Below are 20,203 nucleotides of genomic sequence, written 5' to 3'. Positions count from 1 at the left end.
GCGGCCTGTGCCCTGGTGCCCGCCGTCTCCCCCAAACACCCCTCCGCCAGCCCTTCCCGGCTCCCGTGGCGGCTCTGCGGGACCAGGTTCCCTGGGGAGGGCGGGCCTCCGGGCAAAGGGCTTCCTCGCCCTGCACCTGAGCTCCCGCTGCCGCCCCAGCTCCAAGGCAGCCAGGCTGCGACCGTCACAGGCTCCCGCACAGCCGCGCTGGGGTTGGGGGTGCGGGGAGAGAGGGCAGGGGTGAGGGGCGGAGGTCACCAGCGCCCCAATGAGGATGCCAAAACAGCCCCCTCCCTGGGCTGGATGGAGAGCCAGGCCCGTGCATGTCAAAGGTCAGGGCGGCCCCCAAACACGGGTTCCCATTAAGGATCTGATGGTGCTGGTGGTGACAGCTGACCTGCATTAGCCCCTCCTATACACCAGGCACCTGGTTAACTACTTCCCATACGTTTCCCTCAGTTTATCCTCACACCAGCCCTGAGATGCTAAGTGTGCCTGTCCCTGTTTCCCAGATAAAGAAACTGCAGCTTCAAGGCGCGGTAGACAGAAGCTGTCAAATGGGCCCCCAGGAGAAGCGGCAGGTCTGAGGGTGCCTCCAGGTGGGTCAGCTACCAGCTTAGGCAGGAGGTCACCTGAGGTTGTCTCCATCTTCACAGGACCTCCCCGGGTTCTAGTTCTGAAGACGGGGGAGTGAGTGTGTGTTTGCTTATTACTCTCCGCAGCTTACAGATGAGGTTCGTTCATTTTTATTTATCAAATATTACGTGGTGCTGTTTGACTTTAGTCTGACTGCCAAGAACTCCAGCAAATGGGATGTTTACAACACGACCAGGAACCCTGGGAAGCACAGGAGAGCTGACACCCCGGCCCCAGCTGATGCCAGCGGTCACTTCCCTACTCAGAGCCCTGAGCCCGGGGGCCGTCAGCGGGCTGCCTGGGAGGGGTGCGGCCACCTGACCGAGTTCAAATCCCCTCTGTTCCATTTCTCCTGGCGGAATGCCTTTGCCTGGCTCACTTCTCTAGGTTGTTACTGACAACTCACTAAGGCGTCCTATCCCTCTCCACCCCCTTCACCTTCTGGTCCCACGAATCCTGTCCTCCATCCTCCACGGGGAAGATGTCCGTGGGGGACAACTCTGAGGTGAGCCTGGTCCACACGAGCAGCGAGGCAGAGGCTACCTCAGGAGAGTCATTAAATAGCGGAGCTGAGAGGCTAGCTCAGTGGTAGGCAAACTGCGGCTCGCGAGCCACATGTGGCTCCCGAGCCGCGGTTTGCCGCTCTGTTGACTAATGAGTTTGCCCATTTCAGTGGTCACAGAGCGAAGAAGGAAATATTGCCCTCAAATTCGAGAATTCTCTAAGTGATGAGGCACTCTTTCTAGATCCAAGACATCCCCAAGCTTAAGAAAAAGAATGAGCACATGATGGTTTAATTGGCTTTCTCTTTTAATCAAAAACATACTTTGTTACAGAGTTCTCAGGAAAGGTTCAACGATTTGTTAGCCACAGACGTCACCCAGGGAACAGTGTACAGAGAGCCACAGAGCGCGCCTGGCACTTCAGCTGGCCAGGTGGCCCCAAAGCAGCTCAGGTGGCTCCTCTGAGCTTCAGCGCCGCTGCACTCCTCCGAGTTCCGGGGAGGAGGCAGAGCTGGGAAAGCCACCACCAATCTGTTCCACCCCCAGCTGCTTCCTCCCAATGGTTCTGCAGCCCACCATTCTCATCAGCAAGCAGTCCCACGTTTCCCTTAAATCACAGGTCCGAGGCGCTGGCCAGAACCAAACACCTGGAGGAAGTTTGCCGACTCCATGTTTAGCCTTTTAACCAATTCAAACCCATGAGTCCTTCTGTCAGTGACAAGCAGCCATAGCAACAGCAGCTGGTTACATCCCTTTCTGCCCAGCTACCTCCGAGCTGGCCTCTACCAGGACTCCCCAACCCCCACCCTTGACCCAGCCCTAATGAAGGCTCTCAAGGTCCTTGTAAAAGCCCAGTTCATTCATGACACTCATCCACGATGGGCTGGAAGAGAACTCTGAAAGAAATGCTCCAACCAAAAGTCTTCTAATCAAGATGGACTAAAAGAGCCAAGAATAAAGTGAAGAATCATCCACTATACGTTTCATTGAGTTGTACAAACCATTTTAATTGATGCAGTTCAAAGGAATGTCCCTGTTCTAAGCATAGAAGAGTTAAAAAACCAAAGAGCCAAAGGAATGACCTCTACTATCATTAGGCATTTACATTAAGTTTTCAATCCATTTTAGTTAAACAAAAAAATTACCAGCACACAGCCCTTAAGGGGATGGTGTCACACACATACCAACCCAAAAGTTAGAATGTCATGACTCAAAAAAAGCCTTACCAAGCCTTCAATAGAGATGATGGGAAAATAAAATGAAGGCTTTTCCCCCCATCTTTTTTTTTTTTTTTTAAAGTATTTATTGCAGCCCCCAAGGTAGTGCTAGGCCTTTGGTTGAATTTAAGTCTTAGGGACGTATTATGTAACTTGGTGTCCGTAGGAGAATAGTAATAAAATCTCAAGCCTAGTCTCATTCAAATAATGTAGAAACAAGTAAAAAAGCCCCCCTCGAACAGCAGAGCAAAGGTGAGGAAGAAATCAAAAACTGCTGCAAGGTAGGCAAGGCCACTGACACTTCAGAGCTGGAAGAAGGCATCTAGTCCAACTCCCTCATTTTACAGATGAGGCAACTGAGGCCCAAAGAAGGTAAATGACTTGCCCAAGGTCATACATCAAATTAGTGGCAGAGCACAACTAGAGAGTACAACTGTCTGGTCCAGCCAGGAGTCATTTGTTTCAGGCTGAACAAGAGCACTGGCTCACAGACCTACCGAGAAAGCATCTTAAACTGAACACTATCCCCATCCATAAGAGAAATGATTGTCTTCACCAGAGTGATCTCCTCAGTCCTTCCTAGTTTAGAAAAAAAGAAGAAGAAAAGAGGTTCATTCATTCACTCAAGTCTGATGGTAAAATCCCTGACAACATCAGCAATTACTTTAGCTACTCCTTGGGGCAGGATATCAAACCCTCAAACCTCATAAAGGCACCTACAGGTCAAAAATATCTGTGGAGGAGGAAGGCCAGAACACAGGGCTCAAAAGGAGACACCAAAACAAAACAAAAATGATCCTCTCATTTTCCAAGCTTTGTTTTGTTTTGTTGGTGTCCTCTAGGCAAGGGTATTGCCTCTGGCTATTGATAACCTAATTTCGTAACCCTTGTAACCCCAATTTTTATGTGAGCAGCATTCAAGTGGAAGCAATGAAATCTTTTAAAAATCTTGTAAAGGGGGAAAATAGGAATATGACTCACTTCTCTCTGCCTCAACTACCTGAAACTGAGCAAGAATCAAGAAGCACTCCAAGCAGTCAAACGCCAAAGCACTGAAGGCCTTTCAATCGTGTACAGGAAGTTTCTGGGGTCCTGTCCCAGTTTGCCCTTGTAGTCAAAGAAAGTGCTAATAAGTTTGGTTATCTGGCTTCCTTGCCCAAGCAGCTGGGGAAAAAATGAATCAGAAAGGGAAGAAGAGGTACTAAGGGGAGGTACACTAACAACGCACAGGAAATGTCACTGTCAGAAAGAGAGAAGATGGGGGTCGGAGGGGGGGAGGGGTAAAAACTAAACATTCAAAACCACAACAAGTCTGCAACCATTTAGTAAAGGCAAACAACCCTTTCTAAGCGCCCGTGAAGTTGAGGAAGAGAGCTAGGCACAAAAAGAAACATATCCAGTATGTTCTCTGACATACATATTAAGTAACTCCATCTAAAAATGGCTGAAATAGCCCAAGCTGGTTTGGCTCAGTGGACAGAGCGTCAGCCTGCAGACTGAAGGGTCCCAGGTTCGATTCCAGCCAAGGGCACGTGCCCGGGTTTCGGGTTTTATCCCCAGTGGAGGAGGTGCAGGAGGCAGCCAATCAATGATTCTCATCATTGATGTTTTTCTCTCTCTTTCCCTCTCCCTTCCTCTAGGAAATCAATAAAGATCTATTTTTAAAAATGGCTGAAATAAAAACGTTTTACTGCTTAAATAAGGCAAGTCTGGATTATGCAAAAAATTCCATTTCACAACCATACAAGATAAACCACCTAGTAACACTGGAACAAGTGCTGGGGACAAGGCTGGGCCCGAGGATGCTGCTCTGAATAAGGCCACTAACGTTTTACATCCTTCCTGACATATCTGAAGAGAAATTACCTAGCTGTCAGAAGAAAAAAAGAAGGAAAGGCTCGCACTAAAGAGTCTCATAGCCTAGTTCTATAATCTTGCAAAGGAGGCGTTGGGCGATTCTTTACAGAGAGCCACCTGCAAGAAGGTGCGTTCCGCCTCTAGAAGGAAAAAGAAGGCATTTCTTCATTCTATTACCTTCGAGTCTTTGTCAAGACCCATCTCCAAGAGTTGTTAACTGACTTTACAGGCAATTGCTTTCATATACTCATTCACCTCCCTGACCTAAATTTACCCTTTTCCCAACTTGCTGTCCTTAAATAAAATGCCAGTAAATGACTCAATGATAAAGGGAGCAAACTATAAAAACTAGGAACAAAAAGGATTCTGCCCTAATCAAAATATAACTGCTTCTTCCAAAAGACTCTCCAAAAGGATGTGAACTAATCTGATTTTGCATAATAGCTAATGAGTAACAACTATTAACCAGTCACCACCAAACCAGGAACAGAAATATTTCACCTTCTATTCTTTAACTTCCACAGATAGTGAAGGAGCAGCTGGGGAAAATGTACAACTTCCCTTCTCCAGATGGGCACAATAAAAAAGATACCTGCAATACACTTTTAAAATATTTATCATCTGGAAGACAGGACATTATATTTTGTCTTCAAAATTTCTATTACAAATACCTCCCTTTACACCACACCCTTCCCCACAAAAACGGATTTTAAAAGCTACTATGTATTCAGTTTACTCGGATGTTTCAAGTATGGTTGTCCTTAAGTGAGACCACCCAACCTGTAAACCTACAATGTTCCAGGAGGAATGGGATGGGTGACCTATTTAGTGGTTAGGTCAATAAAAAGGAGCCACGCTTCTGGAAAAACAAGGTTATATGGCAGTGATTTCCTGTCATTATCTTTGTATACCAGGTGTAGCATACTTTTACAGAGGAGACAGACTATATCTCACCAAAGAATGTACTCCCTGGAAAATAAAGGCAACACCATAAAGGATTCCCTTTGAGTATGAAAGGCACTGACAAATGTGGAACGGGCCTCATACTGGATGATAAAGGTACGTACTTAGTTCACCTCTCATTCAGCTTTCACTGAAATTCAACATTTTGAAAGTCTTTTGACATATGAACCAGCGTAGAACACTCATTCTCAGAACCATATCCTTATAATAGATTCTTAGAACTGCAGAAACTATTGTACCCCTAAATTTTAAACCTAGTGATTCCTTTATCTTACTCATTAAAGATGACTACACTTAAGAAATGGAAATACCATTTAACAACTAAGCTCTCAGGAATAACTGATCATAACATACTAGATGTTTTCTCAAAAGCATGTGATTGCATCTGGGTACAAATATAAAGCAATTACTAACTACAAATACTTTTATGTACTTGTACTTGCTTAGCAGAAAGCAACCAACACAGGTGGCTAGGCCTTGAAGACAGACTTCTTGGCAAATATTTCCACAAATGATTACCCAGATTTCATGTTTCATTAAACACGAAAACCTTTCTTAAAATAGAAAAGGAGGCAATAGATTATATCATAGCATGCTTATGGCTCTAGTCAAATAACCTGGATTTTTTAAATATGTCATTCTAAAACTCCTCTCACTCCTACTCCTCATTCACAGTAAAATGGGCTTAAAGTCAATAATTTCTATAAAATGATATCTTTTTAAAAATCTGCCAATAAAACTTAAATCAACAAACGTTTACAAGTTGTAATGAGGTCTTTAACAAAAGTAGTTGTTAGTACTGAAAAGTACAAATATGTTGGTAGAGAAATACTTTGAAAACAAAAGCCATGTAGCTTGGATCAAAATCTATATTTAAATAAGCTAACCCATTGGTTTCTAGGGTGGTCTTAAGAACACCTTCTGAGCAAGGAAGCTGAAGACTTGTTCATCTAAACCGATATAAGGATAACTGGCATGCATAATAAGTGTTCCTCAAACTTGGAACACACCTACCTTAGAATCTTATTATGTTTAGAAAGGTCCTCCAAGCAAGAGGTAAGAGCATCAGAAAGATAATCCTGGATTTTATGCCACACTATTTATTCTGTAGACAACCTATTTATCTTGTAGACAACCAGGCCTATTTTTGCTACAGTAAAATAAAACTTCAAAATACAACCAGCTCTACGCTTGATACATCATGTCCCCGGGGAAGTCCCGGCAGAGGGCGGGGAACACCAAAGCTGCAGGACTGGCTGCTGCCTGCCATTTCCTAGAAGGTGTCTCGCCTCTGAGGTTGGACTCAAAAGTGCAAAAGGAAAAACTTAAAAACCAAACCTAGAATTCAACTGTGTATGTTGAGATTCGGTTTTATTTATGCTACTAGCTAAGTAAAAAGCATACATGTTGTGTCTGTGGTACAGTCAATACATTTGCAACTTTTCTACTTAAATTCTCTATACAAAGTCACTGCCAATTGATATGATCATTGATGGCACAGGGCTTAGAAAAACCAAAAGGTATAAAAAGTTTGCAGTCTTGCCCCAAGATACAAAAACTGAATTTCAAACAATGTCCTAACATACATGATTTAAAGAGTATATGAAAAAGAAGTCACATCAAATCAAGTACAAAAATAGCCAAACTGCCTATTACGAGCTGTAATGTGTCCATTAGTGCACACAGGATCTGACATGGAACTTGGCCGTTTCCCAATGCTCATCATTTACTGGAAGCACTGCCACCTCTGCATGGGGAGAGGGAGGGGTGACTCTGCTTTTAGTGTTTTTAAAAATACAAAACCTTTCCCTTTGAGTTAATGAAGGAAAGAAAGGGCTCCTCTAGGCTTCTGGGTAACCAACCCTGTGCCTGGAAATATAGACGACATCTACTGTGTAACAGGGCAAAGCGATACTACTCGAGAAATCCTTGTCCAACTGGGATAACTACTGAACTTGTCAATGGTATTTCTTTGTCTGATCATTTGAAGGAATTCTCAGTATTCACAGAGATTACTGTTTTGCCTTGGTGAAAATAAAATTGAAGTCGCAAGACAATCTGAATTGAAATCATCTTCACTAGTTTAACTTGTAGAAAATATATTTTGGATAAAAGATTATAATACATTACTGTCTTATTTTTTAAACACAGAGTGAAGTTGCTCTTGGTAACATTAACTCACCCACATGGCACAATATTTTGGAGTAAAGTCTGCTCAACAATAACAACGTGCACACAAAATAACATAGGTGAATTAACTTTGAGAACGTCTCTGCCTTTAAAATCAGCAATATTGAGTTTACTCTTTAGAATAGCACATATACCAATGTTCTGCATAGAAAAAGGTGAAAGACATTTTAAAGGGCTAAATTTTCCAGGATTAGAATGATTCCTTCATACATAACTGGTGCAGTAAATTTAATAAGAATGTGTTTTTCCTGACCTTCAAGTTCTGAGCCATGCCTGAAAAGTACTAAATAGGAAAAAAAAATTTTTTAAAAAGTCTTAATCCAGTTTCTGTCTGCTAGGAGCAAGGCAGCAAACATGTTTTCAACCCTTTATGAAAAGATAAAGCAGAACAAAAGTGATATATATCTTCAGATTATAAACAGGATTGTATTTTCTAGTCCACCATCCTGACAATGAATGTTAAGAGCTCCAATAGTAAAGATTTCAGTCTAAAGGTTGTGGGTCGGCAATAGGCATGGTGTGAAGTACTTCATCTAGGAGCTGGAGGGCCCGGTGTAAGTGAATCTCAATCCAGCACGGCGTTTCCTTGATGCTCTGTCTTGGGTAATCCGGTCCCCAGCCTTTCACAAAACTCATCCTGAGGATGCATAAGCGACGTAGGTCATCCACCCCGATTCCAGCAGCAGCTGACAAACCTAACAGGAAAGATTTGAAAGACATCAGGGGGCCAGGCTGATCTCTTCCCATTCTCCCTACATCTTACATTAATAAAGTGACAGCTCTCTTTAATTCACTCTCCCCAGCATATAGTTCTCTGTCCAAGTGCCAAGAAGTACAAATCTAAACTTTATCAACAGGGGCTGAAAACTTTTGGTTCAGACAATTTGCATTCCACCTGAGTCATCTGCCTAACCACCAATTATAAAGTAAATTACTGCAATCTACCCACACCCCACCAATTTTTCTCTTTAGAAATGGAGGTGAAGGGATAAGAAGCAACTTGACTTTAAGGGTAGTGCATGTCCACAGAGTGGGTCATGCAAACTTCCTGTCTATCTAAACAGCCTGGTTCAGAGTAAGACATGACTAATAATGAAACAATTAAGAGTCCTGGTTCCATTAAAGCTTCTTGGAAGACCCCGACGATGTCTCTCCATTTCACAATGTAACAGAATATGCAGCTACTCAATTAGGGCATTAGATGAGAATGAGAACTTTAATATTTCTGGATTCTTCAGTAAAAGCATGGTTATAACATCAGAACTAGCAAATGAATGGTTTAGATGCCTGAATTTTTTAAAAAATCAAATTCTGTAAATGAATATGCCTTATCTATCTCTAAATTGTAAACTCCTGAATATCAGTCATAATAGAGACTCTGCATCTAATTTTCCAGTCAGAACATACAGTCATATAGTCAATCTGCATTCATCAATATTACATGAAACTAGTGGGAGGAATTTGCATGTACTGTAGAGAAACCTGCAGGGACACTGCAGTTTTCTTGGCCAGTGTGATTTGCTTACCACACTGAAGAGGTTAAGAACAGGGGTTGAATGAATCACTAGTTATGCCTTCAGACGTGGAAGATGGGTGCCACGTGTTTCCATCATAAAAGTCTATAGTCAGGAGTTTAACTCTGCAGTAAAAAATTCCCCATCAGTGTGAAACCTGGCACACAGTTCAATTTTACCCTAAAATTAAAAAAAAGTCTACAAGTTATCAAAATACCACCCTCACTTAGTTTTCTCTCCATGCTTAGCATAGTTAAAAAAACACACACACACACAAAAACAGGAGGTGCCTAATTCTGAAATTGAAAATGCTTTCCTTCTAGAATGAAGCCAAGCATGTCAGCGATAACAACCCACCCTGGCTGGTGAGACAGGAATTAAAAGCATCAACAGAAAAGGGGGAGGTGACCAATAATATAATAAACTCTTTTGTTCTTTATCCCATACTCCCTTTTGACACAAAAAGAATAAAAATAGGTTCCTAGACAAAGGACAAACATTAAAAGAACAGTTTTCTATAAATTCAAAAATATTATTATCCCAGTAATAAAAACTTTAATTTCTATTATTGTTTAAAGTAACTAATCAAATAAATGAATCAATATAAAACGCCAGCTATTACACTTAAAAAAACACACAACACAAACCAAAAGCATACTTACTGATAGCTGGAGCTATTCCACCTACTGACCCAGGGCCAGGGATGTTTCCTGCCACTGCTGCTGCCTGGGCAGCTGCTGCAGCTTGTGCAGTGGCCGCCTGCTGCTGCATCTGACGATGACACTGCCGTAAATCAAAGACCTTTAAAAAAAAGTGTAGGTTTAATGTTGTGAGTCCACCAGAAAAGATTCCACACATCAAAAATCAATGCACAACTAATTTAAAATGTATAGCTTCATTTAGCTCTCTTAAACTGAAAAATGTAAGTTTTTATGTATACTGTAATATAGGAAAGCTGGCCAAGTGACACATTTCACCATCAGGACAGCGGTGGTTGCTACAAGCCTCTGAATCTCTGATCTAATTCAGTGTGGGTCAGCGTTATTGTCCCTGTGAAAAACAACCCCTTTGTGTAAAATAAAGTTAAGAAATCACCCCCTCCCTTTCAAAGCAAATTGCTACGAGTTTTCTTTAGGATGAATTGATTACCTTGGTGAGTTATATAGCCAACTTCTTTTCTTTACCATTCTAGCTATTTGGAGTGATACACGGCATTGTCACCTTATTTTTTTTAATCTGAATTTTTAAGAAATGCATATTTTATTACATAACAGCAAAATAACTTCTGTCTGGTACATAGTATATATTCAACACTGTCATGTTCTGTTCATTCACTTCAAATGACCAATAATCCAAAGACTTCCAGTCAGGATGGAGGAGTAAGGTATGCATGACCACCTTCTCTCTCTGCTCCATTTACATGCAAAAGACAGAAAAACTATTAAAAGTTGAAAAGCTCGCCTGGCTGGTGTTGCCCAGTGGTTGTCGACTATGAACCTGGAGGTCACGGTTTGACATGCCCGGGTACCGCGCTCAATCCCCAGTGGCGGGGAGGGGAGTGAAGGAGGCAGCCGATCAATGACTCTCTCATCATGGATATTTCTCTCTCTCCCTCTCTGAAACAAATAAAAATATATTTTTAAAAATTGATATCCTCCAAGCCAGTCATATAATTCCTGTGGATATACCAACGGGTGGCAATAGCCAAAATAATCCTGAAAAAGAATGAAGCTAGAGAATTCACACTTCCAGATTTCAAAACTTACTGGAAAGCTACAGTAATCAAGGCAGAATAGTACTGTCATAAGGATAGATACACAGATCAATGAAATACAACTGATAGCCTAGAAATAAGCCTTTACATTTAAGGTCAACTTAATTTCAACAGGGGTATCAAAATAATTTAGTAAGGGAAACAGTCTTTTTGGCAAATGGTTGCTGGAACAACTGAATAGAATCATGCAGAAGAACGAAGCTGGATCAACCTCCTTAAACTATGCACAAAAATTCACTACAAATGTCTAATAGGCCTAAATTTACAGCCAGAACTATAAAACCCTTAGGACAGAACACAGGAGTAATACATTTTCAGGACTTTGGAGTAGGCAATGGTTTCTTAGATATGACACCAAAAACACACACATTCAAAGAACAGATAAACTCAAAGATATAAAAATGAACAACTTTTGTGTGGGTTGCAAATCATATCAAGAAAATGAAAGACAAGCCGAAGAACAGAAGAAAATATTTTCAAATTATATATCAGACAAGGGACTGATACCGAGAATATATAAAGAACTCTTACAACTCAATAATAAAAAGAAAACCCAATTTAAAAATGGACAAAAGATTTAAACAGACATTTCTCCAAAGATATACAAATGACCAATAACCACCTGAAGAGATATTCAACATTATTAGCTATTAAGGAAATGCAAATCAAAATCACCATGAGATACCACTTCACATCCATTAGGAAGGCTAAATAAGGATAACAACAAGTGTTGATAAGCATATAGAGAACTGAAACCTTCATATATACTAGGTGTACCGGTTAATAATGCGGATTTTTTCAATAGATGGAGTACACATGTTGATATATATGCAATTTGATATGTATGCTATTTTGTTGTATTGACAGCAAACTTCATACTTCATATGTCAAATCTGCTGAAGGTGTTAACATCATAGGTATTTTTACATTTAAAAATGTTGAATTTCGTGCCCCAAAAAAAAGCATTTGCGGGAAGTTTTAATTCATTACTTTATTTTGAAGAAAAAAGTTATCATATACTTCGGGAAGCTTATGGTGAACATGCTCCATCTCAAGATGCTTGTGAACGCTGGTTTAAATGCTTTAAAAGTGATGACTTCGATGTGAAAGACAAAGAACGTCAAGGTCAACCGAAAAAGTTTGAAGACCAACTATTACAAGCATTATTGGATGAAGATGCGTGTCAAACTCAAAAACAACTTGCAGACAGATTAAACGTTGCTCAGCAAACAATTTCCGATTGTTTACAAGCAATGGGAAAGATTTTAAAGGAAGGAAAATGGGTGCCACATCAACTGAACAAAAGACAAATGGAAAACCGAAAAGTCATCAGTAAAATGTTGCTTCAACGGCACGAAAGTCTTTTGCATCGAATTGTGACTGGCAATGAAAAGTGGATTTAGTTTGAGAATCCCAAACACACAAAATCATGGGTTGATCCAGGTCAACCATCAACATTGACTGCAAGGCCAAATCGCTTCTGAAAGAAGGCAATGCTCTGCGTTTGGTGGGATCAGGAAGGTGTGGTGTATGATGAGCTTCTAAAACCAGGTGAAACTGTTAATACTGATCGCTACCAGCAACAGATAACCAATTTGAACCATGCTTTGAAACGACCAGAATGTGACACAGCAAAATAATTTTGCTTCATGATGATGCACCATCACACACTTCAAAACTAGTTAAAGACACATTAAAAAATCTTGCCTAGGAAGTATTAACCCTCCCGCCGTATTCACCAGACCTTACTCCTTCAGATTACCACTTGTTCCGATCGATGGCACACGCACTTTCTGAGCAGCACTTCAAAACATACGAAGAAGTGGAAAATTGGGTCTCTGAATGGTTTGCCTCAAAACAAGAAAAGTTCTATTGGGATGGTATCCACAAATTACCTGAAAGATGGGGAAATGTGTAGCTAGCGATGGACATTACTTTGAATAAAGCACTTTTGATGTTTCTCTTGAAATTATCGTGTTTTCTTTGATTATAAAATCCGTCATTATTAACCGGTACACCTAGTACATTGCTGGTGGAAATGTAAAAGGGCATGGCCACTTTTGAAAACAGTCTGCAATCCCTCAAAAAGTTAAGCATAGAGTTGCCTATGATCCTGCAATCCCACTCCTACTTATATATCCAAGAAAATGAAAACACACACCTGCCTAAAAACTCCAATATGAATGTTCATAGCAGCACTATTCCTAGTAGCCAACAAGTGGAAACAACCCATAGTCCATCAAATGAGGATGGATAAATCCACAGTGGACAGCAGGGCTAAAGACAGGAGGTACTTGGGATCCCACGACCACAAGCAGTAGGTGCAGAGGACAGAAATTCAGCTTCTTAGAATAAAATGGAGAGAGACAATAGCCAGGCCCTCTGAGGTCTATAAATGGGCATCTGCCCATGAATCAAAGGCTGGTGAAATGCCTTCCAGCTAATCCAGAAATGCACCCAGGCAGATTCTTGCCCAGGGCAGAGGTCAGCATCAGAAAAACCTCTGCCACAGGACTCCGGCCCTGAGGATGGGACCCAGGGGATTGGAACTCAGCTTCCTCAAGGGACGCAACTCCTCTGCCTTCTAAATGTAAAAGTGGGCTCTGAGATGTGGATCCCAGGGTGCCAGCCTCAGGCAGAATGGCCCCAAAGGGAGGAACCATGACAGGGAGCAAAAACAAAAAATAAGCCCTGGCCAGCGTGGCTCAGCTGGATGAGCGTCATCCTGTGTCCTGGAGGGGCATGGGTTCAATTCCTGGGTGGGCACCTGCGGAAGGCAGCCCATCTGTTTCTCTCTCACATCAACGCTTCTTTCTCTCGCCCTTTCTCTCTCTCTCTAACATTAAAATATTCAAAATATATATGCATACATTATTTAGGCTATCTCATTACAACAATATTTCTCTTTCAAGCAGTGGTTGTTATCAAAGTAAAATGAGTTGAATATGTAATAATTAATAAAAAAATACCTTAGGCTAATTTGAAAAATGACAGAGTAAATAACTGGTTTAATTCCAAAGTAACTAACTTTAAAAAACCTACTGTTGAATTTTTCATTTCTCAGATTCTTAATTCAAAAACCAATTAACATTAGAATTTCCTGTCATAAAATCCTAAAGACTGGCTAAGATGGAATTCCAAAATCTTACATGTTTTCAACTAAAGAATATGCTTGGTGGTTTCACTCAAATGTTTTTAGAGCCTGTGTATTACTCTAAAACGTTTAACAAATTTGCTACTAAAATAATAGGGCATGAATGTAATCACAAAACGAGATAACCAGCCATGTCAGTAAATGCCCCCCAAAAGATGTGTTTTAAAAACAACATAATTTCTGAGATTTAATACATAAAAAGACATTTTTTTCTCTTCCCTCCTCCATCTCAATGCTTGTATTTAAGGAGAACTTCCACGAACCTTTATATACGCACTTGGGTAGATCTTATGAACAGCATCTCCAGGTGCACGCCCAGCTTCTCTGTCTAAGTAGTAACTCTGTACGAAGACTGCATGGTCACTGAGGCACCTGACCCAAACATCGCCTTCACCTTTACATTCCAATTGTACACCTTTGCCTATGTGCAACCTTAGGGAGGAAAAGGAAATGATATTTTATTTTGATAAGTATTAAAAAATACATTAGAATGCCCAATATTGAAAAATTAAAAAGAATTTAAAAAGGACTTTATGTAACACCACACCAAAAGATCGCCATTGTTAATTTTTTGCATATTTCTTCCTTTTTAAATGTCTTATTCATATATAAAAATGATGGGCATATATATAATGCTTAGTTAGTATGTGTCAGAAATATTTAACATAAATTCTCACTGAACTCTCACAATTCCATGACCTAAATATTAGTATTTTATAAATGACTAAACTAAGGCTTATAGCTACACTGTCCAAACTGATAGCCACTAGCTACTATAAGTGGCAATTTAATTTAATTAAAAATAATTTTAAAATTCAGTTAATCACATGACTATATCTTAAGTGCTCAAAGGTTACACATGGCTAGTGGCTACAGTACTGGACAACACACATACAAACCATTCCCTTCATCACAGACATTTCTTAGACAGCACTGGCTTGGGGACCAGGTGATTTGCCGAAGACACACAGCTAGCGATAGAGCCAAGACTATGTATTTACACACACACACATTTTCTTAGAGTTGAGATTACAAAGTACCTAACACTGTGTATGTTTTCCTATAATATTTCATCTTAAGCATTTACATTTGATTATATAAACATTTTATTAACATTTTAATGACTACATAAAAATAAAAGTTTATCAAAATTTACTCAACCACTTCCCTTTCATTGTTTCCCAACATTATAAATAACACATGCAGAGCCTTAATTTTATATTATTGCCTTTCAATAGATGTGTAGAATATATGGTCTTGTTACTATTCAAAACAGGAACATCACTTACAAACAAAAGAATCTTAAAGATTCCATGTTTTGGCACAATGGAATATTATGCCGCAACAAAAAAGAATAAAACCTTGTCATTTTTGACAACATGGATATTATGATAAGTAAAATAAGTAGGCAGAAAAGACAAATATCGTTATGATTTCACTAATATGTGGAATTGAAAAACAAAAAACAAAAACAGATTCTTAGAAATAGAGACCAACAGGATGGTTACCAGAAAGGAAGGGGTAGAGGGATGGGTGAAAAGAGGAAGGGGAATTTAGTTAATAATATTGTGATACTTGACATGATTGATTACTAGAATTAGTGGGGTGATCATATTGTAAGGTATAAAAATGTCGAGTCACTATATTGTACACCTGAAACTGATATGACCAAGATAAGATTGTATACCAACTGTATATAAATGTAAAAAATAAATTTTTAAAAAGACCATTTTTTTTCATATTTTAAATAACAAACATCTACAATACAAGTGGAATGCTTACTGATTCTGAATTTTCAAGATGACCTTTATTCTTTTTTCCTAGTGGAACACACATTATCCACACTGAGAAATATAACTGACTAAAAGACAATGTAGTGTATTCAACTTTTTAAATACCTCTACAATCAATACCTTGCTCTCTCAATGGCTTCTGTCCTGTGGACATTGGAGAGTTGACCCAAGCAAAAGCGATCTCCTCCAGAAGGGTCCACATACCCATCAACAGTAACAATAGGGCAGCTTGAAGGAACCTTAAATGTCTCTCCTACTTGAACATCCATTTCAAAGTAAGCGATGGAACACCAATACTCAGGAGCTATAAGAGACAAAGGGGAGCAAACATCACTCCCTAAGGCAAAGCTGTTCCTACAATAAAGGCTGAAGGCACAGAAGAGGAATCTGAAAAGCACCCAGAAGAATTTGATAAAATGATGATGCTTTAAATATCTAGGATTTTTCATGTCTTCTATTTTTCAGCTCAGTGCCTAGCATTCTTGAAACTCTAGTCATTTTTAAAATCTGGAATTTGGTTCTTACCTCAAAAGACCCAGTCAACTGAGAATTCAAACAACAAAAGTAATCAGGACAGAAAATAAATTATTTTACCATTTCATTTCACATATGTTTTTTTAATTTTTAAATTTGATTTTGAGAGAGAGAAAGAGAGAGAGAGAGACTAATTTGTGGTTCCTCTTATATTTATGCATTCATTGGTTGATTCTTGCATGTGTCCTGACAGGGCATCGAACCTGTAGCCATGGTGTATCTGCACAATGATCTAACCACTAAGGCAGACTAAACTTTTCTTTTTAAAACACACTGACTTTAACACATAATCTGGGGAATATTATTGAAAACATCAACCCATAGCATATTTTTCTAGTTCCCTAATTGAGTGTAAGGACCCAAGCTAGTCAGCCATTCATTCAGACCAGAGTCAAGGTTAATTACACTCTAACTAGATAGTTGCTGTTGAGTGGGAATGCTCAATCATCTCTTGGCTGAAAGGTCATTTGTTTTATCACTTAGTGAAGTCAAGTCATGTTTACCACTATGATTTTAACACTGAAGATGGATTTAGTGTGTTCATTTGAACAACAACAAATGATTTAAAATAACTGTGAATGATTAGGGGGAAAGGAGGCACTACTTGGTTGGGTTTGTAAAGTTTTCTGCTGATTAACCAATTACTTATCTGCACGTCAACGTGCCACTTATGAACTCTGACTGGACTAGGATTTGAAGCAATAAAACTCTTAACAATCTGAAAGGATAAAAAATAGATCTTTTCAACCCCCTCTCAAAAAAATCTTAAAATGAAGTATAACTGATGCTTAAAACACATTTTCTTTAAAAAGAAAACAAAACATGTATTCTATGCATATAATTGATTTTTTAAATATTACCAAGAAAGAAAATACTTTCCAATAAAGAATAAAATGGACCATGAAGATACAAAAATTAAAATTCTTGTTTTCTCAAACAGATCAAATCAACTAATCATGAATACAAACATTCCTTTAAATATTTTTTATTGTCATTGCAACATGAAAACTAGTGACATACAATGCCTTGTTAAAAATCCCATTTTGAAATATTTATGAAGTTATTCCTTAGAGTACACTTCTTCAGTCAAGACATCACATTCTGCTTTGAACAAGAAGCTTCAGCCAACACCTGGCAGGGATGCTGCTTGAAGCTAAACTAGAGGTTATCGAAGCCAACATATCAAGCACCCGTGCTTTGGCAGCTGAAACCACTAACAGCACTTAAAAGAGGTCTCTACACAATGAGTCCAAACAGTAAATTTTGTTACAAACAATGCCCTGAAGTCATGAGTGTTTACAGTGATAGTAAACAAATGAGGTGCAACTACATGCCTCTCCTAGTTCACACTGAAGAACACTATCTAGAAGTAAAGTTCCATAGTGAGCAACGTTTTTCATGAGTCCATTCAGGGTGGGGAAAAGGAGTTGTAAAATCTTCTTGTTTAAATAAAAAAACATACTGTTATCATGAACTGCAATGTCTGTACTTGCATTTACACCTTATTTTATTACTTTCCAGTCACCAAGCGTTTTTTGATTGTTTCCCTAATATTTCAGACACCATCCAACAGGGATGTTACGTGAAGCTACTCTGTGAATAGCTGACCGCTCGGCTAGGAAGGAGATGTACCACAATCCAGGAATGAAAAATGAGCATCTGTTATGAAGAGGGCATGAGGCCTAAGAAAGCAGGAGGAAGGGGTTCCTGTCCGTGAGGACAGAGAGGGCAGAGGTCATCTGAACGGGTTCCAGGGACCTTGGCAGTGCTGGGATACAGCACAGCATGTGAGAACTTTTCTGTTCCACTCCCAAGGTGCTCACCAGACGAGAGGGAACATTCTTACTTTTAAAACTGGAGCAGGTCCGAAGAATTAAGTTCATGAGGCCTTTCTGGATCTCTCTTTGCTCTTCAAAGGCCATGTAAGTGACAAGCCTGCAGCTTCACACCATTACCATCAGCACAGGCTGAAATCACTCAGTCAGAGAGCACTTTCTGAATGCCCCAACTCCTTTCAAAGGAAGTGGGGCTGTTCTGTGCTCAATGTACCAACCATTGATATTTTGTTTCTTGTTCCCAAATTAGCGAAGCTGGGTGCTCATTACTGGCCAGAGAAAAGGTTGTAAAAGGCTGAGTTAACAACATGAAACTTTTTTCCAATGTAAGAACTTAGCTAAATTATGTGTTGTAATGGGGAAACATAAAGCACAGCTTTATCAAATAAATGCTGTTCAATTACAATGGAAAATGTACATCTCCAAGGTATTATCTTTAATCTCTAAAATCACGTCATTCAAGAAAATATTTTTAAATCTGGTTAACTTTTTTTAAAGTTAGAAATTTGGATAAAGCACCTAAGAGATTCATTATGAATTATTCTTTATATTATTTAGCTCTGAATGAGATGCCCTGTGTGAATCTTTTATGGCACATAAAGGTCCTCTCGCCCTGGCCAGTGTGGCTCGGTTGGCATGTCATACACTGAGAGGTCTGGGGGTCAGGGCACAGGCCTAAGTTTTGGGTTCAATCCTTAGTCTCTCTAGGCATGTACAAGACGCAACTGATCTAAGTTTTCCCCTCATATCGATGTTTCTCTCTCTCTCTCCCTCCCTCCCTCTCTACAACCAGTAAACATACCCTTGCATGAGGCTGAGTGCAGTAGGCATTAAATGCTGAGGAGAAGGGCAGTATGACTGGAAGCCTACTCAATAGGGAAGCCAGGTGCTCTCCCCGCTCGGTGCACGCCCAGGCCTTTCCCTGCCCTCTCTCTCTGCCTCACCCCCACCCCAGCCAGAACCCAAGTACCCAGGTTGCTGAACCCAGGTTTGGTCTGACCTCAGGGGTCAGACACCGTGCTGTTCCCACAGCCTACAGCACATTTGGTGCCGCGTGACTTGCCTGCTCCCCGACTCCAAGGCATATACCCGCTCGACCAGGCCTGGGAAGACGCCATCACTCCCTGTATTTCAGCTCCAGGCCCAGATAAGGAAAAAACCAGCCACTGCTGACCTCAGGACCAGCTGCATGGAATAATGACCCCTGCCCTGGTGCCCGCCTATCAATCCTTGGAGACCACAACCCTGAAAGGATACACCTGAAGAACTGCTGTGTATCCTATTAAGATCTTCCCCCGGGACCTCCCCAAAAATCCCTGCCTTCAAACGCTTAAGAGGGAGGACCCAGTGCGCTCTCCCTCCCCGGAGCACACCTGTGCCTTTCCCTCCCCTCTCTCCCTCCCCACCCAGGTCCATTCCCATCAGCTTCCTCACTCCCAAGCTCCGAGGGCCCCTCCTCTACCTCTGTAACTTGCTGCCTAACCCCCTTTCTTCTAGGAATTACTTCTATCTCTGTAATTCACCCAATCCATTTCCCTCACCTAAAAAAAAATAAATAAATAAAAGGGGGGCGGAGATCAGTTAGAATATTCTTTGAACAGTTCAAGAGGAAAATAAACGGTTGTGAGTTAAAACTCCTCTAGGGCCCATTAGTATTCACAGCCAAAGAGTTCACAGGCTTCTGAGTTCCAACCAGCTGACTCCATTCAAGGTGTGTGGGCAGAGCGGGTCCCCTCCTGCAACCACTTGGACAAGAGACCTTTCAGGATCATCCTCACCATTGAGTCCCTTCCTACTATACTCAGAGACAGAGGCTTCCCTGCCCAGGCAGGGCTACAGATGCATGGCTCATAACTCGTTAATGCTGTTCCCTCACCACCAGAAGCTCGTAGGCCTCAACATCGGTTCTAGCCTGAGAAGAATGAAGTAAAGCTATCATGAGGCCAAAAGCGATTGCAGGATATATGCCACCACTCCCAAACCCACACCACCATTCCATCTAGGGTAGGTCTTTCTTCAGAGCCCTGATTACCCTCATTCCTGTAGATCACCTTCCACTAAGCCTTATGAAGACTGACACCACACCCCATCCCCCAAGTTGCTAGAAGTCACTGTTGTAACTCTCACTGAAGTAACTCTCAATGATGTTGCCTCAAAACCAGCAAAAATTCTCATTCTTAAATCTCTAGATATTCCCCTCTGATCACAATATATTTATTCACAAACAAAATTA

At 40.6% G+C, this 20,203-nt stretch overlaps 1 protein-coding gene across 5 annotated transcripts in view; it reads right to left on the bottom strand.

Annotated features, from left to right (window-relative positions):
- Positions 1-1,282: 1,282 nt before the first annotated feature.
- The window catches only part of SMAD4 (SMAD family member 4), a 57,412-nt gene continuing 38,491 nt past the window's right edge, over positions 1,283-20,203 (bottom strand). For 2 of the 5 annotated variants that reach the window (XM_079784482.1, XM_079784481.1), the window contains 4 exons: positions 15,722-15,905; positions 14,072-14,240; positions 9,543-9,681; positions 1,283-8,061 (listed from right to left, as the gene is read on the bottom strand). In XM_079784482.1, coding sequence (XP_079640608.1) covers positions 7,850-8,061; positions 9,543-9,681; positions 14,072-14,240; positions 15,722-15,905 — 704 coding nt within the window. In that variant the 3' untranslated portion in view covers positions 1,283-7,849. Of the gene's footprint in view, positions 8,062-8,892; positions 9,061-9,542; positions 9,682-14,071; positions 14,241-15,721; positions 15,906-20,203 lie in introns of those variants that run through there. The other 3 variants (XR_013814213.1, XM_079784480.1, XM_079784483.1) reach the window with 3 other exon arrangements.

Source organism: Cnephaeus nilssonii (genome assembly GCF_951640355.1).
Source record: "Cnephaeus nilssonii genome assembly, chromosome: 11".
NCBI classification, from domain to species: domain Eukaryota; kingdom Metazoa; phylum Chordata; class Mammalia; order Chiroptera; family Vespertilionidae; genus Cnephaeus; species Cnephaeus nilssonii.
The sequence above is the reverse complement of the archived record's forward strand: the minus strand, read 5'-3'. Positions and strand labels throughout refer to the sequence as shown.